The following is a 20,001-nucleotide window of genomic DNA, read 5'->3' as shown; positions in this document are numbered from 1 at the left end:
CTGATACTTTTGTGAAATTATTATGGTTTAAGATCTTCTGAAAGATCTGATCTGATTACCTCTCCAGGGCGGATTTTGATGTAGAAATTACTCCTTTTGTAGGAGATCTTGAGGATCTTTGGCCAGGCAAATCGATTGATTCTCAGTCTGTCACGGTAAATCAATAGACCACTGGCACACACGCCCAGCATTATGTCAATCCCTTCTGAATCCTGCCTCAGAAAGAATGGGTGATTATTAAAGGCAGTCAGTTGAATTACATAACTTCTACTGCAAGAAGTTTGCCTAATACCATGTTAGTAAACATTTCTTTAGAAAACATTTAAATGTTGAGTGTATGATTTTTAGATTGAATAATGGCTCTAATTATAACCTGCTCGTCATTATACATCCCTATCGTTGTATTATCTTATTTGATTTTGTTAAAAGCACTATATAAATAAAAGTGATTGATTGCTGTAGTGTACATAGCACTTGTAGTTACAGATTGTACCATGTGATTTTTATTTACCTTAGCATGATGCAGGTCAACACCGTACATGGAGAGTTTCTTTGCATTTTCCAAGAAATTCATTTCCGCCTCAGCAGGTGTCATTCCCCTGAGAAAAAGGAAGAAAATAACCATTCTGTTTTTCCAAAGGTGCCCCTTTCTTAGTATTTACAACAGCTTCAAACATAGCTGCAGCTCCACGCAACATTGCAATCAGAACTTGCTTTTGTCATAAAAAAACTGATATATTTATTAAAAGTTTTATAATATTTTTTTTTAAGAAATCAACTAGAACTATTCTGAAATAGTACAGAATTGTTCTTAATTTGGTAATATTATACATTTGGTAATATTATAGACCCTATCCATTGTCATTGCCTTTCTTATGTATGGTTTACAGGGATGCTGGAGCCCATTCCAGCACCTCAGGTCATATATAATATATTTCACATTTGACAAGTACTGTAAAAATTTTCTAGAATAAATACAGTCTATGATATCTCTGTCGACCTGTAAGTTCGATGTAGTTCCATCACCCTCTCCTCCAGTTCACGGGTTTGGTTGGGGGCAAAGTGGAAGTCACTAACATAGTCAGATCCATGATCATCTTGCTCAAAGTCTCCTAGTTCTGCCTGAATGGTGTAGGAGCCCAGCAAAGCATGTGTGACAAAGGAGCAGGGCAGGCGGCCAAAGAGGATGTCATTGCGCAGCTGCAAACACAGGTAGTACCTGTAACAGAGAATATCTCCTGAAAGTATAAAATTTGTCATATTCATGTCTTTGTTGTTAAAGGGTTATTAGACCCCAAAAAAAATATTTCTGGAGAGCACCTTTATCTCCCCAGGGAGTTGAAGTGGCTGTGATGAAGATACAACCAGAAAAAGAGGATCAAACAGCTATGTCGGAACAAATGCATGATGGTTTTCTAGTGTTTTTTGCTTGCACCTATGCATTAAACACAACATGATTTACACAGTCTTCCCTCCCTTTGGGTAAACACAGAGCCGGAAAGCGTGATAACACGACTCAGTCAACTGATCTGGGATCAGCAATAATCAGAGATGCTGAGGTTAAGGTGTGACTCCTCTCAGCATAAATCCCTAGATAAATAAGCACAAGCATGTAATTTACAAGCGTGAGTGGACATTGCGAAAATCTCCAGGCTCCAGTAGGAACCCTTTTGGCCTTTCCTGGTTTTCCTCATACATCACAAAAGTGTGCTCTTTTGCTTCTCCAAACAAAGAGACTTGTAAAAATGCTAATGACTTCTAATAAGGCATGATCAGAATTCCCATTTTTACTAGAGCAAATATATGTAGAGTTACAAACAATCTCCTATAATCCTCTTGTATGTTTTGATGTGTCCATGAAAGCTGCCATTTTAATCTACACATAATCACGTAATAGATAGCAGTTGAAATGAGTGCTAGATATGTGACATTTGGTGTTGAATGAAAGCTTGTGCATAAATGTTTGTTATTTTGTTATATGGGATGTAGGAAACATTCTATAAAGTATAAGACATTGCAGAGATGCTATCTCCAAATGGAATGGAAACTCTGTGTTAATGTATGGTAATTTACACCCCCGGGGTAAGCCGAAACTAGCTGTTTAAAACTTCAAAGCATAAAGCTTTTCGGGAGTTTTCCCTCCATCAGAGAGTTGTTCTCCATCGGAGCATTGCGCATTCCATTACTTGCACTGGAACAACTCCACAAACTTGCTGTACAGAACAACTGAAAGCCGCCAAGGACACAGCGCAAGCTGCTGCAACGTAATTCACTGAACTACTACAGCATTCCTTCAGCAAGAACTTTATTGACCCTCTGTAGCTTCAGCTCTGGAAACTTCCAAAGCTGAGCAGCCCAGCGACAAGAGACTTTCACAAACGCCCATTCAAATCGCCCGAAGCCCAAAGACGCCTTCCAAGACACCGCAACCAACCAGAGAAGCCAGCACTCAGTTTTAGTAATGCAAACAAAGTTTTTCTGCGACTTCGGGTTGGGGGGAGGACTCTCACTGTTATTTGTGCCTACGGGCCGAATGGCAGTGTAGAGTACCCGGCCTTCTTGGAGTCCTTGGGAGGGGTGCTGGAAAGTGCTCTATCGTCCTGCTGGGGGACTTCAACGCTCATGTTGCTGATGCTAATGACACCTGGAGGGGCATGATTGGGAGGAACGGCCCCCCTGATCTAAACCTGAGTGGTGTTCTGTTGTTGGAATTCTGTGCTAGTCACGGTCTGTCCATAACGAACACCATGTTCAAGCATAAGGGTGTCCACCAGTACACGTGGCATCAGGACACTCTAGGGTGGAGGTCAATGATTGACTTTGTGGTTGTATCATCTGATCTCCGGCTGCATGTCTTGGACACTCGGGTGAAGAGAGGGGTGGAGCTGTCAACTGATCACCACCTGGTGGTGAGTTGGATCCGTTGGTGGGGGAGGAGGCCAGACAGACTTGGCAGGCCCAAACGTACCGTGAGGGTGTGTTGGGAACGTTTGGCAGAGACCCCTGTCAGGGAGATCTTCAACTCCCGCCTCCGGCAGAACTTTAACCGGATCCTGAGGGAGGCTGGAGACATTGAGTCCGAGTGGACTATGTTCTCTACCTCTTTGGTCGACGCAGCTGTCCGGAGCTGTGGCCGTAAAGTCTCTGGTGCATGTCGTGGTGGCAACCCCCGAACCCGATGGTGGACACCGGAAGTAAGGGATGCCTTCAAGCTGAAGAAGGAGTCCTATCAGGCCTGGTTGGCTCGTGGGACTCCTGAGGCAGCTGACAGGTACCGGTGGGCCAAGTGGACCGCTGCCCGGGTGGTTGTGCAGGCAAAAACTCGGGTCTGGGAAGAGTTTGGGGAGGCCATGGAAAATGACTATCGGACGGCCTCAAAGAGGTTCTGGCAAACCGTCCGATGCCTCAGAAAAGGGAAGCAGTGCCCTGCCAACACTGTATACAGTGCTGGTGGGAACCTGCTAACCTCGACTGGGGATATTGTCGGGCGGTGGAAGGAATACTTTGAGGACCTCCTCAATCCCGCCAACACGTCTTCCACTGAGGGAGCAGAGGCCGGGGACCCGGGGGAGGGACTCGACCATCACCCTGGCTGAGGTCACTGAGGTTGTTGAGAAGCTCCTCGGTGGCAAGGCACCAGGGGTGGACGAGATCCGCCCGGAGCAGACTGGGGTGGTGGTTCCTCTGTTTAAGAAGGGGGACCGGAGGGTGTGCTCCAACTATAGGGGGATCACACTTCTCAGCCTCCCTGGGAAAGTCTATGCCAGGGTACTGGAGAGGAGAATCCGTCCGACAGTTGAACCTCAGCTTCAAGAGGAACAATGCGGGTTTCGTCCTGGACGTGGAACACTGGACCAGCTCTATACTTCTAATCCTTACGGTGAGTAAATGGGTTCTCCCTGCATCGTCACTTGCACCGTCTGTCACATGTATAGCATATCCTTCTCTGTTAGCGATCAGGGATTCACGTGTGATAAATGCAGGGAAATAGCTAGGCTGACAGAGAAGGAACGTGAAAATAGAGACACCAGCCACCGTAGTCCAATGCTTACCAGGAGCCAGAGCGTCTGACATCTTGTCAAATTTAAAAGTGCTGGCTAATGCTAAACATAAATTTAGAAAGATTGTTATTCACGTCGGCGCTAATGATGTTCGACTTCGCCAGTCAGAGATCACTAAAAATAATATTAAAGAGGTGTGTGAATTTGCAAGTACGATGTCGGACAATGTAATATGCTCTGGTCCCCTCCCTGCTTACCGGGGTGATGAGATTTACAGCAGACTGCTGGGTCTCTATGGCTGGAAGAGGTGCCCGCAGAACAACATAGGCTTTATAGACAATTGGATGAGTTTCTGGGGCAGACCTGACCTGTTAAAAAGAGATGGGCTTCATACCTCCTGGGGTGGTGCTGCTCTTCTATCTAGAAATATGCCATATAGTCTTATAGCTCCAACATGACCAACTAGTGCCCAGGTCAGGAAGCAGACAGACCGGCTAAACCGACCATCTGCTAGCTGCCTCACGTCACAGAAGGCAGTTAATTCTCAGCACATAGAGACTCTTTTACCTAGATATCACACTATAGAGACTGTGTCTGTTCCCCGAATTAGAATATGCAGAGAACGTCCAAACCAAATCAAAAGCAATAATTTAATTAATGTCCAACAAATTAAAACTACCTATAATTCAAATATGCAAACGATAAAACTTGGCTCGCTAAATATTAGATCACTTTCCACAAAAGCACTTTATATATATGATTTGATCAAAGATCAGAAGCTAGATTTGCTTTGTTTGACAGAAACCTGGCTAAAACCAGATGAATATATTACTCTAAATGAATCTTCCCCCCAAAATTACTGCTATAAAAATGAGCCACGTTTAAAAGGTAAAGGGGGAGGTGTTGCTACAATTTATAACAACATTCTTAGTACTTCTCAAAGGGCAGGCTTTAAGTATAACTCATTTGAAGTTTTGGTGCTGCATATAACATTATCTACAGAATCATGTGCTAGTGATAAATCCCCTGTCATGTTTGTACTGGCTACTGTATACAGGCCACCAGGACACAGCACAGATTTCAAGAATTTGCTGATTTTCTGAGTTAGTACTGGCAGCAGATAAAGTCTGTTCTCTAATTTTCCCTTTTCTGTCAAAGATACTAGAAAAGGTAGTATCCTCACAAATATATTCGTTCTTAGAGAAAAATGGTATCAGCGAGGATTTCCAATCAGGATTTAGACCATACCATAGTACTGAGACTGCTCTAATTAGAGTTACTAATGACCTGCTTTTATCATCTGATCGTGGTTTTATCTTGTTATTAGTGCTATTAGATCTTAGCGCAGCGTTCAATATTATCGATCACAACATTCTCTTGGATTGACTAGAAAACTATGTTGGCATTAATGGAAGTGCCTTAGCATGGTTCAAATCATATCTAAGTGACCGCTATCAGTTTGTTGCAGTAAATGAGTAGGTAACATATTGCTCACAAGTGGAGTTCCTCAAGGCTCAGTGCTAGGACCGTTACTTTTCAACCTATACATGTTACCTCTGGGAGATATTATCAGGAGACATGGTGTTAGCTTTCACTGCCATGCTGATGATACTCAGCTGTATATTTCAGCGCAGCCTAGTGACACACATCAAATTGAGAATCTAATAGAATGCATAGTCGATATAAAAAACTGGATGATGAGTAACTTCTTAATGCTAAATTCTGAAAAAAGGGAGGTGATAAAAATTGGACCTAAAATTTTCAGCGGTCTCACCCTCTGAGACTGAGAATCGAGAGTTATTCTACAAGAGCAAGATGTTAATTATTTAACAATATACAAAGAGTTGTAAAACTTTCCCTCCAAAAGTTTAGGACACTGTTGGCTCATTGACAGCCGAAAGGAGTGACCTGTATAGCAGATAATGCTCTCACAACAGTGACCCATCCTAGTCTAACCTTTTGCTCAAGGCCTTGCGGCCTTGTCTTTTCATTCAACCAATGATTCCCTTCACAGTAGTTCCACAGGATTGAGAATTCAGCGTGTGCCATTTCATCAGATTTGTTAGGTAAATCTTATAAAAACACAGGAGAATACATTGCAGATTCAAAATAAAAGCTCAAAAACTCGCCCTGATTTTGCACATTTTGATGTCCTCATATTTATTTAATTAGTGTCTATGTCATGTCTGTTCTAAAGAAATGGTCAAATATTAAAGATTAAATGGACATTTTAAGTAAATGGTGCTTGGTCAATATTAGATTGGTCAATTAGATGGTGCAGTAAACTATAAAACAATTTTGATTTATTATTTTATATGTGCATGTATTTTCTCAAATTCTGGTAAACAATATTTGTGGTAAATACTCCTTTAAAAGGTTTTTTTCTTTCTTTTTTTTGCATTTTATTACTAGCAGACTAGAACACGTGGATATGTTGTCGTCCTTACACTATAATTCTGAATTTTGATTTCAGTGTTTTGGACAATGAGATGAACACTTCCTCCTTGCACTCTATTGCACTTTACTTTTGTTTAAAAAAAAAGATTTGGATTTGGACAGATTTGGACAAAAATTTGGATTTCATTTGATTTTAATAAAATATTCTTAAAAATTATAGATTTTTGTGGAAAATTAATCAATAAATTAGTTGATTAGATTGACTGAAATAAAAACTTTTGTTAGTGGCAGCCCTACAATGCAAGTATTGTACAATAAACTAAACAAAACAGTGTTTAAGTATAAGCTATAGACCACATTATAAATAATACTGATGGTTTTACTCAGATGGTTAACATACTCTTTACATGGTTTCATTCTCTGGTTTTCTTAATATGTTCTTCCATCATCAACTTAACAGTTTGCCCCTTTACGAGTAACTGTAATTATTGTTGATTTGTTTTAGTGTTTAGTTAACACTATAACAGTGTTAATAAACATACACTGAATGTTCTAACAGGAAATTTACTGACAGCTGATATAAATAATTGCAACTAACCATAATTAATTTTGTAATTATGTAAATTTCCCTTTTGAGCTATTTGCTACACTCTAAATAATATTAGAAATGTATGCCATATTAAGTTATCCATGTATCAGCTATCCTGCTTTCTACATATCTGCTAACCCCAACCCCCACCTCCCCCTAAACAAAGGAAATCAATTGAGAAATGGCTTTAGCAACTTTACTCACCTTGTAATGTCTTCCATTAACTGGGAGGGGTCCAGAGGATAAAACTTGACAGCAAAATTAAATTGCCAAGAAGATGCTGTAAAAACATACAAAGTGTCATGTCATGCGAAAGAGGAAAAGTGTTAGGTTATTTTTGTTTTATTTCAACAGTGCAGCATGATCTGTTTATCTTTGTAACCATGGTAACACAGTAACGCACAAGTCATGGATCAGGAGGTAGAACGCTATGATTGTTAGCCGCAGCCACTTGCAAGCTCTCTTAGTCATCCGTTTCTCAAGCGATTATGTTTTCTTCTCCTCTTTGCTGCAGCAACATCTGTGAGCATTTCGTATTATGTAATATTAGGATAGTGTCTACTTTTGATTTTGTGTAAGATTATTGAAACAAACAACATAGTGCGATCACGTTTTATCATACAGATCGGTGCCGTTTAAATCACAAGTGCTGACATTTGAGTTTAGATTTAATATTAATACGTATATATTTTGTTTGTGTTGTATTACAGTTTTATATCCCAATAAAACTATATGGAGGTTAATCATCTGTGCCCTGAAGTTTTTGGGAGTGTTTAAGCTGAATGGAACATAGTCCATGACACAGAGTAAAAAAAAAAACAAAAAAAAAATGAAAAACAGAAAAAACAAAACAAAATGGGAACTTGGGAGGAGGTTCCGGTGGAGGATGGGCCCCCAGGATGGGGTCGGCAAACAGAGTCCAGGGAGGAACAGACGGAGGCATGAGCTAGGGAGGAGACAGGAGGAGTCCGGAGCAGCCATGATGGTCCACGGTGGAGCCGACTAGAGGGAGCGTTCGAGGCGCGGGCACTGGAGGGAGCGCACATGGTGGGGATTCATGACGTGGTTGAAGTGATGGGCTGGGCCCTGGATCCTGAGTGGGGCTGGTCATTTGAGAGTTGCACGACACTAGCACCCACTCGATGTAAGCAGCGATGCTCTCACGAGGACCATTTCCGGACGAGAGTCGTTGGAGAGGACGATGAACATTTCCATATAGTCCTTGAGAGAGCAATCCCCCTGCTCCAGCAGGAGGAGGAAGACATTCGGGTTGACAAACGTGGAAAACATTTCAGGAAAAACAAAAGGGGAAAATACGCTGCTATTTACTTGTACTTTTGTATGGTCCGATCTTCTGTCATGGTGTGGTTTCGTGTTAAGGAGCACTCGACGAGAATATAAAGTTAACGATTTTAATTATGCACACATAAAGAAATAATACCTCTAAATAAAAGTAGGTCACACAGAACACATGGCACACCACAAAAACAACAACAAAAAGGAGTCCACGGGTAACACAGGTCCAGCAGGGCTTGTATGTGGGGGAAGTGAATGTCCAGCACTCTCTCCACCTTTAATACCACAACTGAGATGAGACACTTGAGCAAGGCACCTAACCACCCAACTGCTCTCTGGGCGCTGCAGCATTGGCTGTCCACTGCTCTTTCGGTGCTGTGCACAAAAAAAGGTTCTGTACAGCCCTGCAGTATCTCAAAATATTAGAATATTTCATAAGACCTTAAAAAAAGGATTCGCCAAACAGAAAAGTAGAAGTTCTTTAAAGTATGTTCATTTATGCACTCAACATGGTCAGGGCTCCTTTAGCACAAACGTCAGCATCGGTGAAATGTTTGAGAATACTATTGAGAATTTATTTTGTTTGCATTGTTGGATTGAATGTTTCACATCTTTCTCTTGAAAATATTCTTGATTAAATATGGGATTCTCGTCAGGTATGTTGTCTGGCCAATCAAGCACAGTAATATTATGGTCAGCAAATCACTTGGAAGTGGTTTTGGCACTGTGGGCAGATGCTAAAGTTCTGCTGGAAAAGGAAATCAGCATCTCTATAAAGCTTCTCAGTAGATGAAAGCATAAATTGCTCAAATCTCATTTAGATGGCTGCATTGATTTTGGACTTCATAAAACATAACAGACCAATACCAGCAGATGACGCATCACCCTAAGTCATCAATGACTCCAGAAACTTCAAACTGGGCTTCAAGCAGTTTGGATTCAGTGCCTCTGCAGTCTTTCTCCAGACTCTAGACCTTGATTTCCAAATGAAATGCAAATTTTTTGTTTGTTTGTTTTTTTTATTTAGTGTTTAAATCTGTTTTGCTTGACAGTTTTCTCAAGCTTGCAGTCATCCCTTTTACTTGTGCAGGGTATCCTCTTTGTAGAGGGTGTAAATGATCAGGTTTCCATCCAAGGATGTTTTACAAAAAAATATTTACTTTTTACAGATGTAGCTGATGGAAATGCTATTTATCGATTTCTCAAAATTTCTCATGTGTCAACAAACATTTTTTCTTTTTCACTTTAGCGCATACATTCTATATTGATTGTTTGGAAATGCCTTTTGTTGAGAAAAGGGATTTAATGCAAATAAATGTAGTGTCAGTGTCTAGTTTAAAAGTACATAAATCTAATTTATATTAAACACAAAAATGTAATATTTGGTAAAAAAAAAAAAGAAACTTACTTCTCAAACATACATATCTTAAAAGGTATTAATTTTGTTCTGAAGATAATTACTTGACTTTTTTTCTCCCCCTTTATAAAAGTCGGAGTAGCTTACAATACTCATTCAAGAATAAGACAATATTCAAAACTATTCTAAATATTTATTTTATTTGTGTACAATTACAATAAAAAAAAAAACAGTTGTGCTTTTGTTAATAAAGGAAACTAATTGGATGCCGCTTTCCAAAGAGTGCATCACAAAAATTAACTGAAATTCATCTCAGGTTACTTGACTGTAACCCTGTTCCCTGAAAAAGCGTGAATGAGCTGCACTTAATAGTGCTAATGAGAAAACTTTTTGTTCAACTGGTTGTTGAAGCATGTGTGTCAAACACACCAAAGTTTGGCTCATATAACCTTGCTTACGTCATTACATTAAACGCACCTGGTGGTTATAAATATATCCTCGGGGTAATTTTTGTCTGAAAGAATGTCCAGTCTTGCCTGCAGTGCTGCATTGAAGTGCGGCATCTCGTTCCTGCTTTTTCTGGAAACAGGGTTAGAGTCAAGTAACCCAAGACGTTCCCTTTCAAAAGCTACTCTGCACTGGAAGTGTGTGGAACCCAAGTGTTGTGTAGTGTGTCCGCAGAAACATCAAAGACGTCTCAGACATGACTCTCAACTCAAGGCAAGTCTGCTCTATTGTCAATTCTACCACATCTACAGTACATACATATGGAGAATTGAAATTGTGTTTCTCTCGGACCCTAGGTCAGCTTTCTGAAAGCCTGATGTATAAAGCTATCCTTCAGTCTACTGGTCCTAGCATGGAGACTCCGCAGTCTCTTACCTGATGGCAACAGACTGAAGAAGCTGTGTGTCGGGTGGATAGGGTCACCTGCAATGTTTAGAGCTCTGCAGGTGAGATGACTGTTGTAAATGTACTGGAGGGAAGGGAGAGAGACACCAACGATCTTCTCAGCTGCTCTCACTAAGCGTTGAAGTGTCTTTCGGCAGGATGCACTGCGGGCACCGTACCACACTGTGATACAGCTGGTCAGGATGCTCTCGATGGTGCCTCTGTTGAAGGTGCACATGATGGGAGCTGGGACTCTGGCTCTCCTCATTTTGTGGAGGAATTAGAGACGCTGTTGTCTCCGCACCACCTGGCCAGGCAGCTCACCTCACTCCTGTAGTTAGTCTGATCTCTGTTACTGATGAGACCCACCAAAGTCCTTTCATCCGCAAACTTAATGAAGAGATTGGAGCTGCATGATGGAGTGCAGTAGTGGGTAATTAGGGTGAAGAGGAGGGGGCTCAGCTCACATACTTGAGGTGCCCCAGTGTTTAGTGTCTAAATGCTGAGTCTATGAACAGCATTCTGACGTATGAGTCTTTTTTGTCCAGATGTGTGAGTACTAAGTGGAGAGCAGTGGCAATGGCATCATCAGTAGAGCGGTTGGACTAATATGCAAATTGAAAGGAGTCCAGAGTTGAGGGGAGGGAAGACTTGATGTGGTGCATGACTAGCCGTTCAAAGCACTTCATGAGAATAGGGGTAAGTGCAACTGGATAGTAGTCATTGAAACAGGATCAAGATGACTTCTGCTGCACAATCCCTCAGAACACCCCCAGGAATGTTGTCAGGACCCGGAGCTTTGCGTGCATTGACCCTGCTTCTTCTCACGCTGTCTGGGGACAGCATCATCACCTGGTCGTCGATAGGAGGTGGAATCTTCTGTGCAGTGGTGCTGCCATAGGCTTTGAGCATCTTTGCTGTCACTGAAACGATGGAATAACCTTCTGGAGTACTGCCTCTTAGTCTGCCCTGGAGATTTATGTAAGAAACTACTGAAGTGTTGTCCACCCGCACCAGGACATGGTAGCCTCTTAACTGCTGGAGAAAATATTTCAGGGCCAGAAATAGAGCCATCATTTCGAGGTAATTGATGTGCCATGTGAGAAGATGACCTTTCCAGATCCCTTGGACTAGGATGGCCATCCAAGACCGCTCCCCAGCCCGTGAGAGAAGCATCTGTCGTTAGCATCTTGCGATGACAACATGAACCTAGAGTGGGTGGTCTGAAGCCCCCAACATGACCATTATTTGCCTTTGGGGATTGGCCCTTGGATGAAATCCCACCTTGGATGAAGCCACAACTGGAATGATCTCATGTGCAGAAGACCCAAGAGTATCACCATGGATGCAGCTGCCAGATACCTAGAACTCTCTGAAAGTGAAGAACAGTCACTTTCTGGCCTAGCTTGATTTCCTTTAGGGTGTCTAGAATGGATTTGATGCATGCCAGAGACAGGTGTGCCAGCATTGTGAACGAATGCCATACAACCCCTAAATACGTTGTCTTCTGAGCAGAAGTGAGAACACTTTTCTTGGTGTTAAGTCTCAGCCCCAGTGTTGATAGCGTAAGCTCTTGAGACTGGGCTAAAATTAACCAGTCATCTATGTAATCAGAATGTGGATGCTCTGGAGTTGTAGAGGAGCCAGAGCTGCATCCATACATTTTGTATATGGGCGGGATGACAAGGCTAGGTCAAATGGAAGAACCTGATACTGGCAAGCTTCGCCCCCAAAAGCAAACCTCAGGAACTTCCTCTGCTGTGGCAATATTTCTATGTGAATATATGTGTCCTTCACATTGATTGTAACAAACCAGTCCTCTGGCTGGATTTGACAAACAATCATCTTGATTTGAACTTGTATGTTCTGAGATGATGGTTTAGCCCACAAAGATTTAGAATTGGATGCAACAACCCATCCTTCTTGGGAATCAAGAAATATCGACTGTAATAGCCTGACTCTCTGTCTGGCAAGGGAACATGTTCTATGGCCCCCTTGTTCAGCAGAATCTGTGATTCTTGTGTCAACAAATGCACTCATTCTGGTTTTGTGGAAGTGGGGACCACGCTGTAGAAATGTGGAGGACGATATGCAATTGTTTGATTGATACAGATTGTATCAAGTCACTGAACAGTATTAAATAGAAGAATAGAGCGAAAGTGATGTATAATGACGAGGTTAACATTTTTAAGATTCAAATGTAAATACAACTCAAATGTAAATATTCTAATAATTTGGAATAGTGAATTATTAATTTTCTAATCAATTAATTTTATGATTAGTAAGCTCTAATCATAAAAATTAATCAAACCAAAAAAACTTTTTGAATGTTTTACTTCACATTTAATGAATATAGAATATATGAAAGTTTCACTTTTTAAAACATTTTTTACAATTTCTTTAAAGATGCAGCTGAATGATTTACATTTTCTCTGATCCTTTTTTGAATGCGTTTTGTTTCACAATTCTCTCCAGGGTGCGGTTGTTCCAATTGCCTGTACACTTTTTTTCTACCACATATTTTCCTTCCCTTCACCTCTCTATTAATGTGCTTGAACACAGAGCTTTGTGAACAGCCACCCTCTTTTGCAATTACCTTTTGTGTCTTGCCCTCCTTGTGCAAGGTGCCAATATTCATCTTTTGGACAACCGTCAAGTCATCAGATTTCCCCATGATTGTGTAGCCTACAGAACTAGTTTGGCAGACCATTTAAAGGCCTTTGCAGGTGTTTTGAGTTAATTAGCTGATTAGAGTGGCACCTGGTGTCTTCAATATTGAACCTTTTCACATTATTCTAATTTTCTGAGATACTGAATTTGGGGTTCTAATGCTCAACCAGCAGAGGGAGCCCTTATATTAGCTGTGCTCAGCCCTCCGGCTTCCTCTGCATCTAATTCCTGTTTGTGGTCTTTATAACCAGAGGCCCTCCAAGAGTTAAATGTGAAGTATTGCAAGTTATATATAATATAAATATAAAATATATCATTTATATAATATCCAAGTTTCACTTTTTGAATGGAATTAGTGAAATAAATCAACTTTTTGATGATATTTTAATTATATGACCAGCACCTGTATGTCAGTGCACTGCCCACTAGACAATCAGCGCTTGTAAATTTAGTCATATTCATTATCCATATCCAAAGTATTGACATAGCCATTCATATGAGTAATATACTCACTTCTCATCTGTTTCTTGATTTCTTTGGATAGGTCCAACCAGTTCTGCAAAACACAACAGAAACAACTAAATCTTAAAGCAGGGTCTTTAACCTTATTTAATTCGGGAGCTACTTCTTAAAAATGAAAGCAATGTATTAATTCAAACTGTTATACACAGAATTGTTAAAATGCCATAAACAGTTGTACATAAGCTTATTTCTATTCTATTATCTAATAATAAGTAGCTTATTTTCCATTGACCTTTTATTATTTACAACAATTTGGTCAGATTTTTGCATTGGTCTGAACAAAAAAGTCAAACTTTTATTATTTTTATTATAATATATGAATATATATATATATATATATATATATATATATATATATATATATATATATATATATATATATATATACATACAGTATATATGTGATTTAATTATTTGTATTCTTTTATACACATAGTCTGCATTCTTTCCCTCAGTCATGTTTTCACATAAAACTACTATGCTTGTTGCTAATCTGCATGAGACTTTGATTAAAATTGAGCAGTATTTACTGTGAAATGTCAAATCGTGATAAAAAAAATACTGGTTTACTGATAATTAAAATATAAATCAGGATAATTAAAAGATCTCATGGCTGATATGTCAGGTAGTCTGTCGTGACAAGCTACCTCCAATCAGCCCACAGAGCCATTTCTAGTTTCTCTAGCCTTGTCATAGTTTTCCAAGTCTGCTTTCCCTCTGTTCTGATTCTCACCTGTGTATCTCGTTTTTTTTCTTTTGTCATGTTGTCTGGATTATGTTTGCACCTTGACTGGACTCTTTGCATTTACACTTTTTGCCTCGCTTTCTTGATTATGTTCACTATTGATCAACCCTGACTTGTTTATTGAACTGTGATTGCGTCTTGTTCTCAGTATACCTGTTTGTCTGCTCCCTAAACTCTGTCTGATTTGACCAGGATTTTTAAATAAAAGCTCTGAAAGCCTCTTATCTTATTGGCTCTTGCAGTTGCAAGCCCAGTTTATTCTTCTGTGTCAAACCTATGCTGTAGCTACGCCATAGGCTGATGTGCACCTCTCCAAATGTAAAGGCGTGGACCTCAAGAGTCTTCTAGAACCCCTTCCTCTATATGTTAATGTTACACTGTCTTATTTAAAATAAAACAAAGAAGCACTAGCACCGATGAGCACCATAGCACTATATTTTGCTGTATGTGTACTTCCCTGGTACATACATGGTAAACAAATTGCATCTACAGGCAAATGAGTGGCGATGTAAGGTACTTATCTGAAGTGTATGTACATGTTAATAAATAAGAAACACAGCTGTACTTAACAGTCACACATGCTTGGTAATTAGTTTGTACTGTACATACAAACAAATGTGGGTAAGTTGTAAATATTAGGCAAGTGTGGGTTACAGTTAATGCCCATACATATGCCTGTGCTACGATAGTATCACAGTACTAAAGTGTAATAAAATACCCGCAGTGCCATGTCATTTTTTTTACACCCGTAGTACCATCCATACGGTAGTATAGATATCGCCAAAGTATACTTAGGCCATCCATGTCCACATGCAGTGATTTTCAAATACAACAACGCATGCGCAAGAAAAAGACAGAAGACATGCAAGTCCAAAACGGTTGTACTGCGCATGAGTCTTACTTGGCAATCTGCGCTCATCCGGGAATGAAATCTGTGCGGATGTGGCAGTGTGCAAGACAGAACTGTACGCGGAAAGTGAATTAAACCCAGGCCTTGAGACATGTTATATGCACAACAGAAAACTGTTTAATACGTCCATTTGTGCAAGCATGCCAACAAAAACATTACAAGTTGATTTGCCAAATGTCTTTTTATTTAGTAATTAACTTTTTAGGTTAATGAGTATTTCCTGACACTTCATTTTGCAATGAGAAGTTTGTTCATTTGTTCATTCATTTGCAGTTTGTCAAAAGAAGGGTCTGATGTTATTTAAAAAAAAAGAAATGAATAAAAAGAAATAATAAAAAACAGCAGCTCAAGTGTGTGTGTGTGTGTGTGTGTGTGTGTGTGTGTGTGTGTATATATATATATATATATATATATATATATATATATATATATATATATATACACACACATAATTATGATGTTGAATAAGTGAGGCTTGAGCTGTTGTTTTTTTATTCTTTTTATTCATTTCTTCTTTTTAAATTCTGATAAACTGTTGCAGCTTCTCATTGCAAACTGAACTGAAGTGTCAGAAAACACTTAATACCATAAAGAATTTATAACTATTCAGAGCAAAGCAAAAAGAAATTTGGCAAATCACAGGTAATGTTTTGGCTGGCATGCTTGTACGAGTGTGTGTGTGTGTGTGTGTGTGTGTGTGTGTGTGTGTGTGTGTGTGTGTGTGTATACAAACAGGTGTTGTTCATCAAAACTAACTCCATTTAAAAAGTTAAACTTGTATATTATATTCATATATTACACACAGACTGATATATTTATTTTAATTTTGAGGATTATAACTGACTACTAAAGAAAATCCCAAATTGAGTGAATATTGAATATTACTTAAGAACAATACAAAGAAAGGATTTTTAGAAATCTTGGCCAACTGAAAAGTATGAACAGGAAAAGTATAAGCATTACACCACTCAATACTTGGGGCTCTTTTTGCCTGAATTACTGCAACAATGCGGCGTGGAATGGAGTCGATCAATGTGTGGCACTGGTAAGTTGTTACGTGAGCTCAGGTTGCTCTGATAGTGGCCTTCAGCTCTTCTGGCATATCACATCTTCTTCTTCATAATACCCCATAGATTTTCTATGGGGTTAAGGTCAGGTGAGTTTGCTGGCCAATTAAAAACAGGGATACCATGGTCCTTAAACCAGGTACTGGTAGCTTTGCCACTGTGTGCAGGTGCCAAGTGCTGTTGGAAAATGAAATCTGCATCTCCATAAAGTTGGTAAGCAGCAGGAAGCATGAAGTGCTCTAAAATTTCTTGGTATACAACTGCGTTGACCTTGGACCTCAGAAAACACAGTGGACTAACACCAGCAGATGACATGGCACCCCAAACCATCACTGACTGTGGAAACACTGGACCTCAAGCAACGTTGATTCTGTGCCTCTCTTCTCTTCCTCCAGACTCTGGGACCCTGATTTCCAAAGGAAATCCAAAAACCCTTTGGATTTGCCCTAATAAACTTCTGCAAATGGATTCTAACTCTGTTTCAGCGTCGTCATTACAGAATACTTCACCTCCCAGGAATCTAGAGGAAGTTTCCAGGAACTACCAGGAACAGCTTACCAAACTTTAATCGGTTAACGAATACCTTACACACTTTATTCGATGGCTTCCCCCTACCACGCCTAAAACGGTAAGCTTCGTTATTCCTGACAAATTTGATGGCACTGCTAAACAGTGCAAGTGTTTTATTCGCCAAGTCAGGGTGTATTTTGATCATCAGAGTGAGAAATTTGAATCAGAGGAAAAGAACTGTGTTTTCCTGATAACCTTGTTGACTGGCAGAGCAACTGGGCTGCAGCCATTTGGGACTCGGACTCACAGCACAGATTTCATTAAAGAATTTGCTGATTTTCTAACTGAGTTAGTACTGGCCGCAGATAAAGTCTTAATTGTTGGCAATTTTAATATCCATGTTGATAATGAAAAAGACACATTAGGATCAGCTTTCTTAGACTTTCTGAACTCGTTGGGGTTAGACAACACGTCTCTGGACCTACTCATTGTCGAAATCATACTCTAGATCTAATACTGTCACATGGAATGGATTGAAGTTCTGCAGCAAAGTGATGACATTTCAGATCACTATCTAGTCTTGTGTGAACTCTGTATAGTTAAACCTGTAAACTCTGCACCTTATTACAAGTATGGTAGAACCATCACTTCCACCACAAAAGAAAGCTTTCTAAGTAATCTTCCTGACTTATCTCAATTCCTTAGCACATCCAATACGACACAAAAACTTGATGATATAACAGAAACTATGCACTCTCTTTTTTCTAGCACTTTAGATACAGTTTCTCCTTTGCACTTAAAAAAGATAAAAGAAAATAATCTGACTCCATGGTATAATGAAAACACATGCACCCTAAAGAGAGCAGCCCGGAAAATGGAGCGCAGGTGGAGAAAAACTAAATTAGAAGTATTTCGTATTGCCTGGCGGGAGAGTATCCTGTCATACAGAAAAGCATTAAAAATTGCAAGATCTGATTATTTTTCATCCCTTTTAGAAGAAAACAAACACAACCCCCGGTATTTATTCAGTACAGTAACTAAATTAACAAAAAATAAAACGTCAACAGGTGCTAATATTCCACAAGAGTATAGCTGCAATGAGTTCATGAATTTCATTACTTCTAAGATTGATACCATCAGAGATAAAATTGTAACTATGCAGCCGTCAACTACAGTTTCACATCAGATAGTGAGCTTTAGATCCCCTGAGGAAAAATTACACTTTCTCCATTATAGGAGAAGAAGACTTGTACAAACTTGTTAAATGATCTAAACCAGCAACATGTATGTTAGACCCTATTCCATCTAAACTATTGAAAGATTTGCTTCCAGAAGTCATAGATCCTATTTTGAACATTATTAATTCATCATTGTCATTAGGATATGTTCCCAAAACTTTCAAACTGGCTGTAGTTAAGCCTCTTATTAAGAAACCACATCTTGATCCCTTAGTAAATTACAGACCAATCTCTAATCTCCCTTTTCTGTCAAAGATACTAGAAAAGGTAGTATCCTCACAACTGTACTCCTTTTTAGAAAAAAATGGTGTCTGTGAGGATTTCCAATCAGGTTTTAGACCGTACCATAGTACTGAGACTGCTCTCATTAGAGTTACTAATGACCTGCTTTTATCATCGGATCGTGGTTTTATCTCATTATTAGTGCTATTAGATCTTAGCGCAGCTTTCGATACTATCGATCACAACATTCTCTTGGATAGACTAGAAAACTATGTATGTTAGAGGAAGGGCCTTAGCATGGTTTAAATCATATCTATCTGACCGCTATCAGTTTGTAGCATTAAATGAGGAGGTATCATATCGCTCAAATATGGAGTTCCTCAAGACTCAGCGCTAGGACCGTTACTTTTCAACCTGTACATGTTACCTCTGGGAGATATTATCAGGAGTCATGGTGTGAGCTTTCACTGCTATGCTGATGATACTCAACTCTATATTTCAGCGCAGCCTGGTGATACACACCAACTTGAGAATCTAACAGAATGCATAGTCGATATAAAAAACTGGATGATGACTAACTTCCTAATGCTAAATTCTGAAAAAACAGAGGCGCTAATAATTGGACCTAAAAACCCCACATATAATAATCTAGAACACAGCCTGTCACTTGATGGCTGCTCTGTTAATTCTTCATCTTCAGTTAAGAACCTAGGTGTGCTGTTTGACAGCAATCTTTCCTTCGAAAACCATGTTTTACTAGCATCTGTAAAACTGCGTTTTTCCATCTTAAAAATATATCTAAATTACGACCTATGCTTTCAACCTCTAATGCAGAAATATTAATTCATGCATTTATGACCTCGAGGTTAGATTATTGTAATGCTTTATTGGGTGGTTGTTCTGCACGCTTAATAAACAAACTTCAGCTAGTCCAAAACGCAGCAGCCAGAGTCCTTACTAGAACTAGAAAGTATGATCATATTAGCCCGGTTCTGTCAACACTGCACTGGCTCCCTATCAAACATTGGATAGATTTTAAAATCTTATTAATTACCTATAAAGCCCTGAATGGTTTAGCTCCTCAATACTTGAGCGAGCTCTTATCACATTATAGTCCTGCACGTCCGCTTCTCTAAACTCTGGCCATTTGATAATACCTAGAATATCAAAATCAACTGCGGGCGGCAGATCCTTTTCCTATCTTGCATCTAAACTTTGGAACAATCTCCCTAACTCTGTTCGGGAAGCAGACACACTCTGCCAGTTTAAATCTAGATTAAAGACACATCTTAACATTTTAACTTAGCCTACACATAACACACCAACACACTTTTTATTATTCAAATCCGTTAAAGGATTTTTAGGCTGCATTACTTAGATTAGCTGGAACCGGGAACACTACTCCTAAAACATGATGTACTTGACATTGTAAAAAGAATGGCATCTACGCTAATATTAGTCCTGTCTCTTTCTCAATCTGTTTTCACAGTTTGTATCCAGACTAGATGGTGGATCAGCACACTGAGATTATGTTCATCAGAGACCAGAAAACCTAGATGCGCCCATGGACAGATCACCAGATCCTG

The 20,001-nt window shown here is 39.6% G+C and overlaps 1 protein-coding gene across 18 annotated transcripts in view; it reads right to left on the bottom strand.

Annotated features, from left to right (window-relative positions):
- The window catches only part of LOC122354128 (band 4.1-like protein 1), a 150,167-nt gene that overhangs the window by 50,493 nt on the left and 79,673 nt on the right, over positions 1-20,001 (bottom strand). For 17 of the 18 annotated variants that reach the window (XM_043252168.1, XM_043252174.1, XM_043252175.1 and 14 more), the window contains 5 exons: positions 13,715-13,757; positions 7,192-7,267; positions 1,001-1,219; positions 512-599; positions 60-212 (listed from right to left, as the gene is read on the bottom strand). In XM_043252168.1, the coding sequence (XP_043108103.1) occupies positions 60-212; positions 512-599; positions 1,001-1,219; positions 7,192-7,267; positions 13,715-13,757 (579 nt within the window). Of the gene's footprint in view, positions 1-59; positions 213-511; positions 600-1,000; positions 1,220-7,191; positions 7,268-13,714; positions 13,758-15,369; positions 15,403-20,001 lie in introns of those variants that run through there. The other variant, XM_043252172.1, reaches the window with a different exon arrangement.

Source organism: Puntigrus tetrazona, chromosome 11, assembly GCF_018831695.1.
Source record: "Puntigrus tetrazona isolate hp1 chromosome 11, ASM1883169v1, whole genome shotgun sequence".
Lineage (NCBI taxonomy): Eukaryota > Metazoa > Chordata > Actinopteri > Cypriniformes > Cyprinidae > Puntigrus > Puntigrus tetrazona.
The sequence above is the reverse complement of the archived record's forward strand: the minus strand, read 5'-3'. Positions and strand labels throughout refer to the sequence as shown.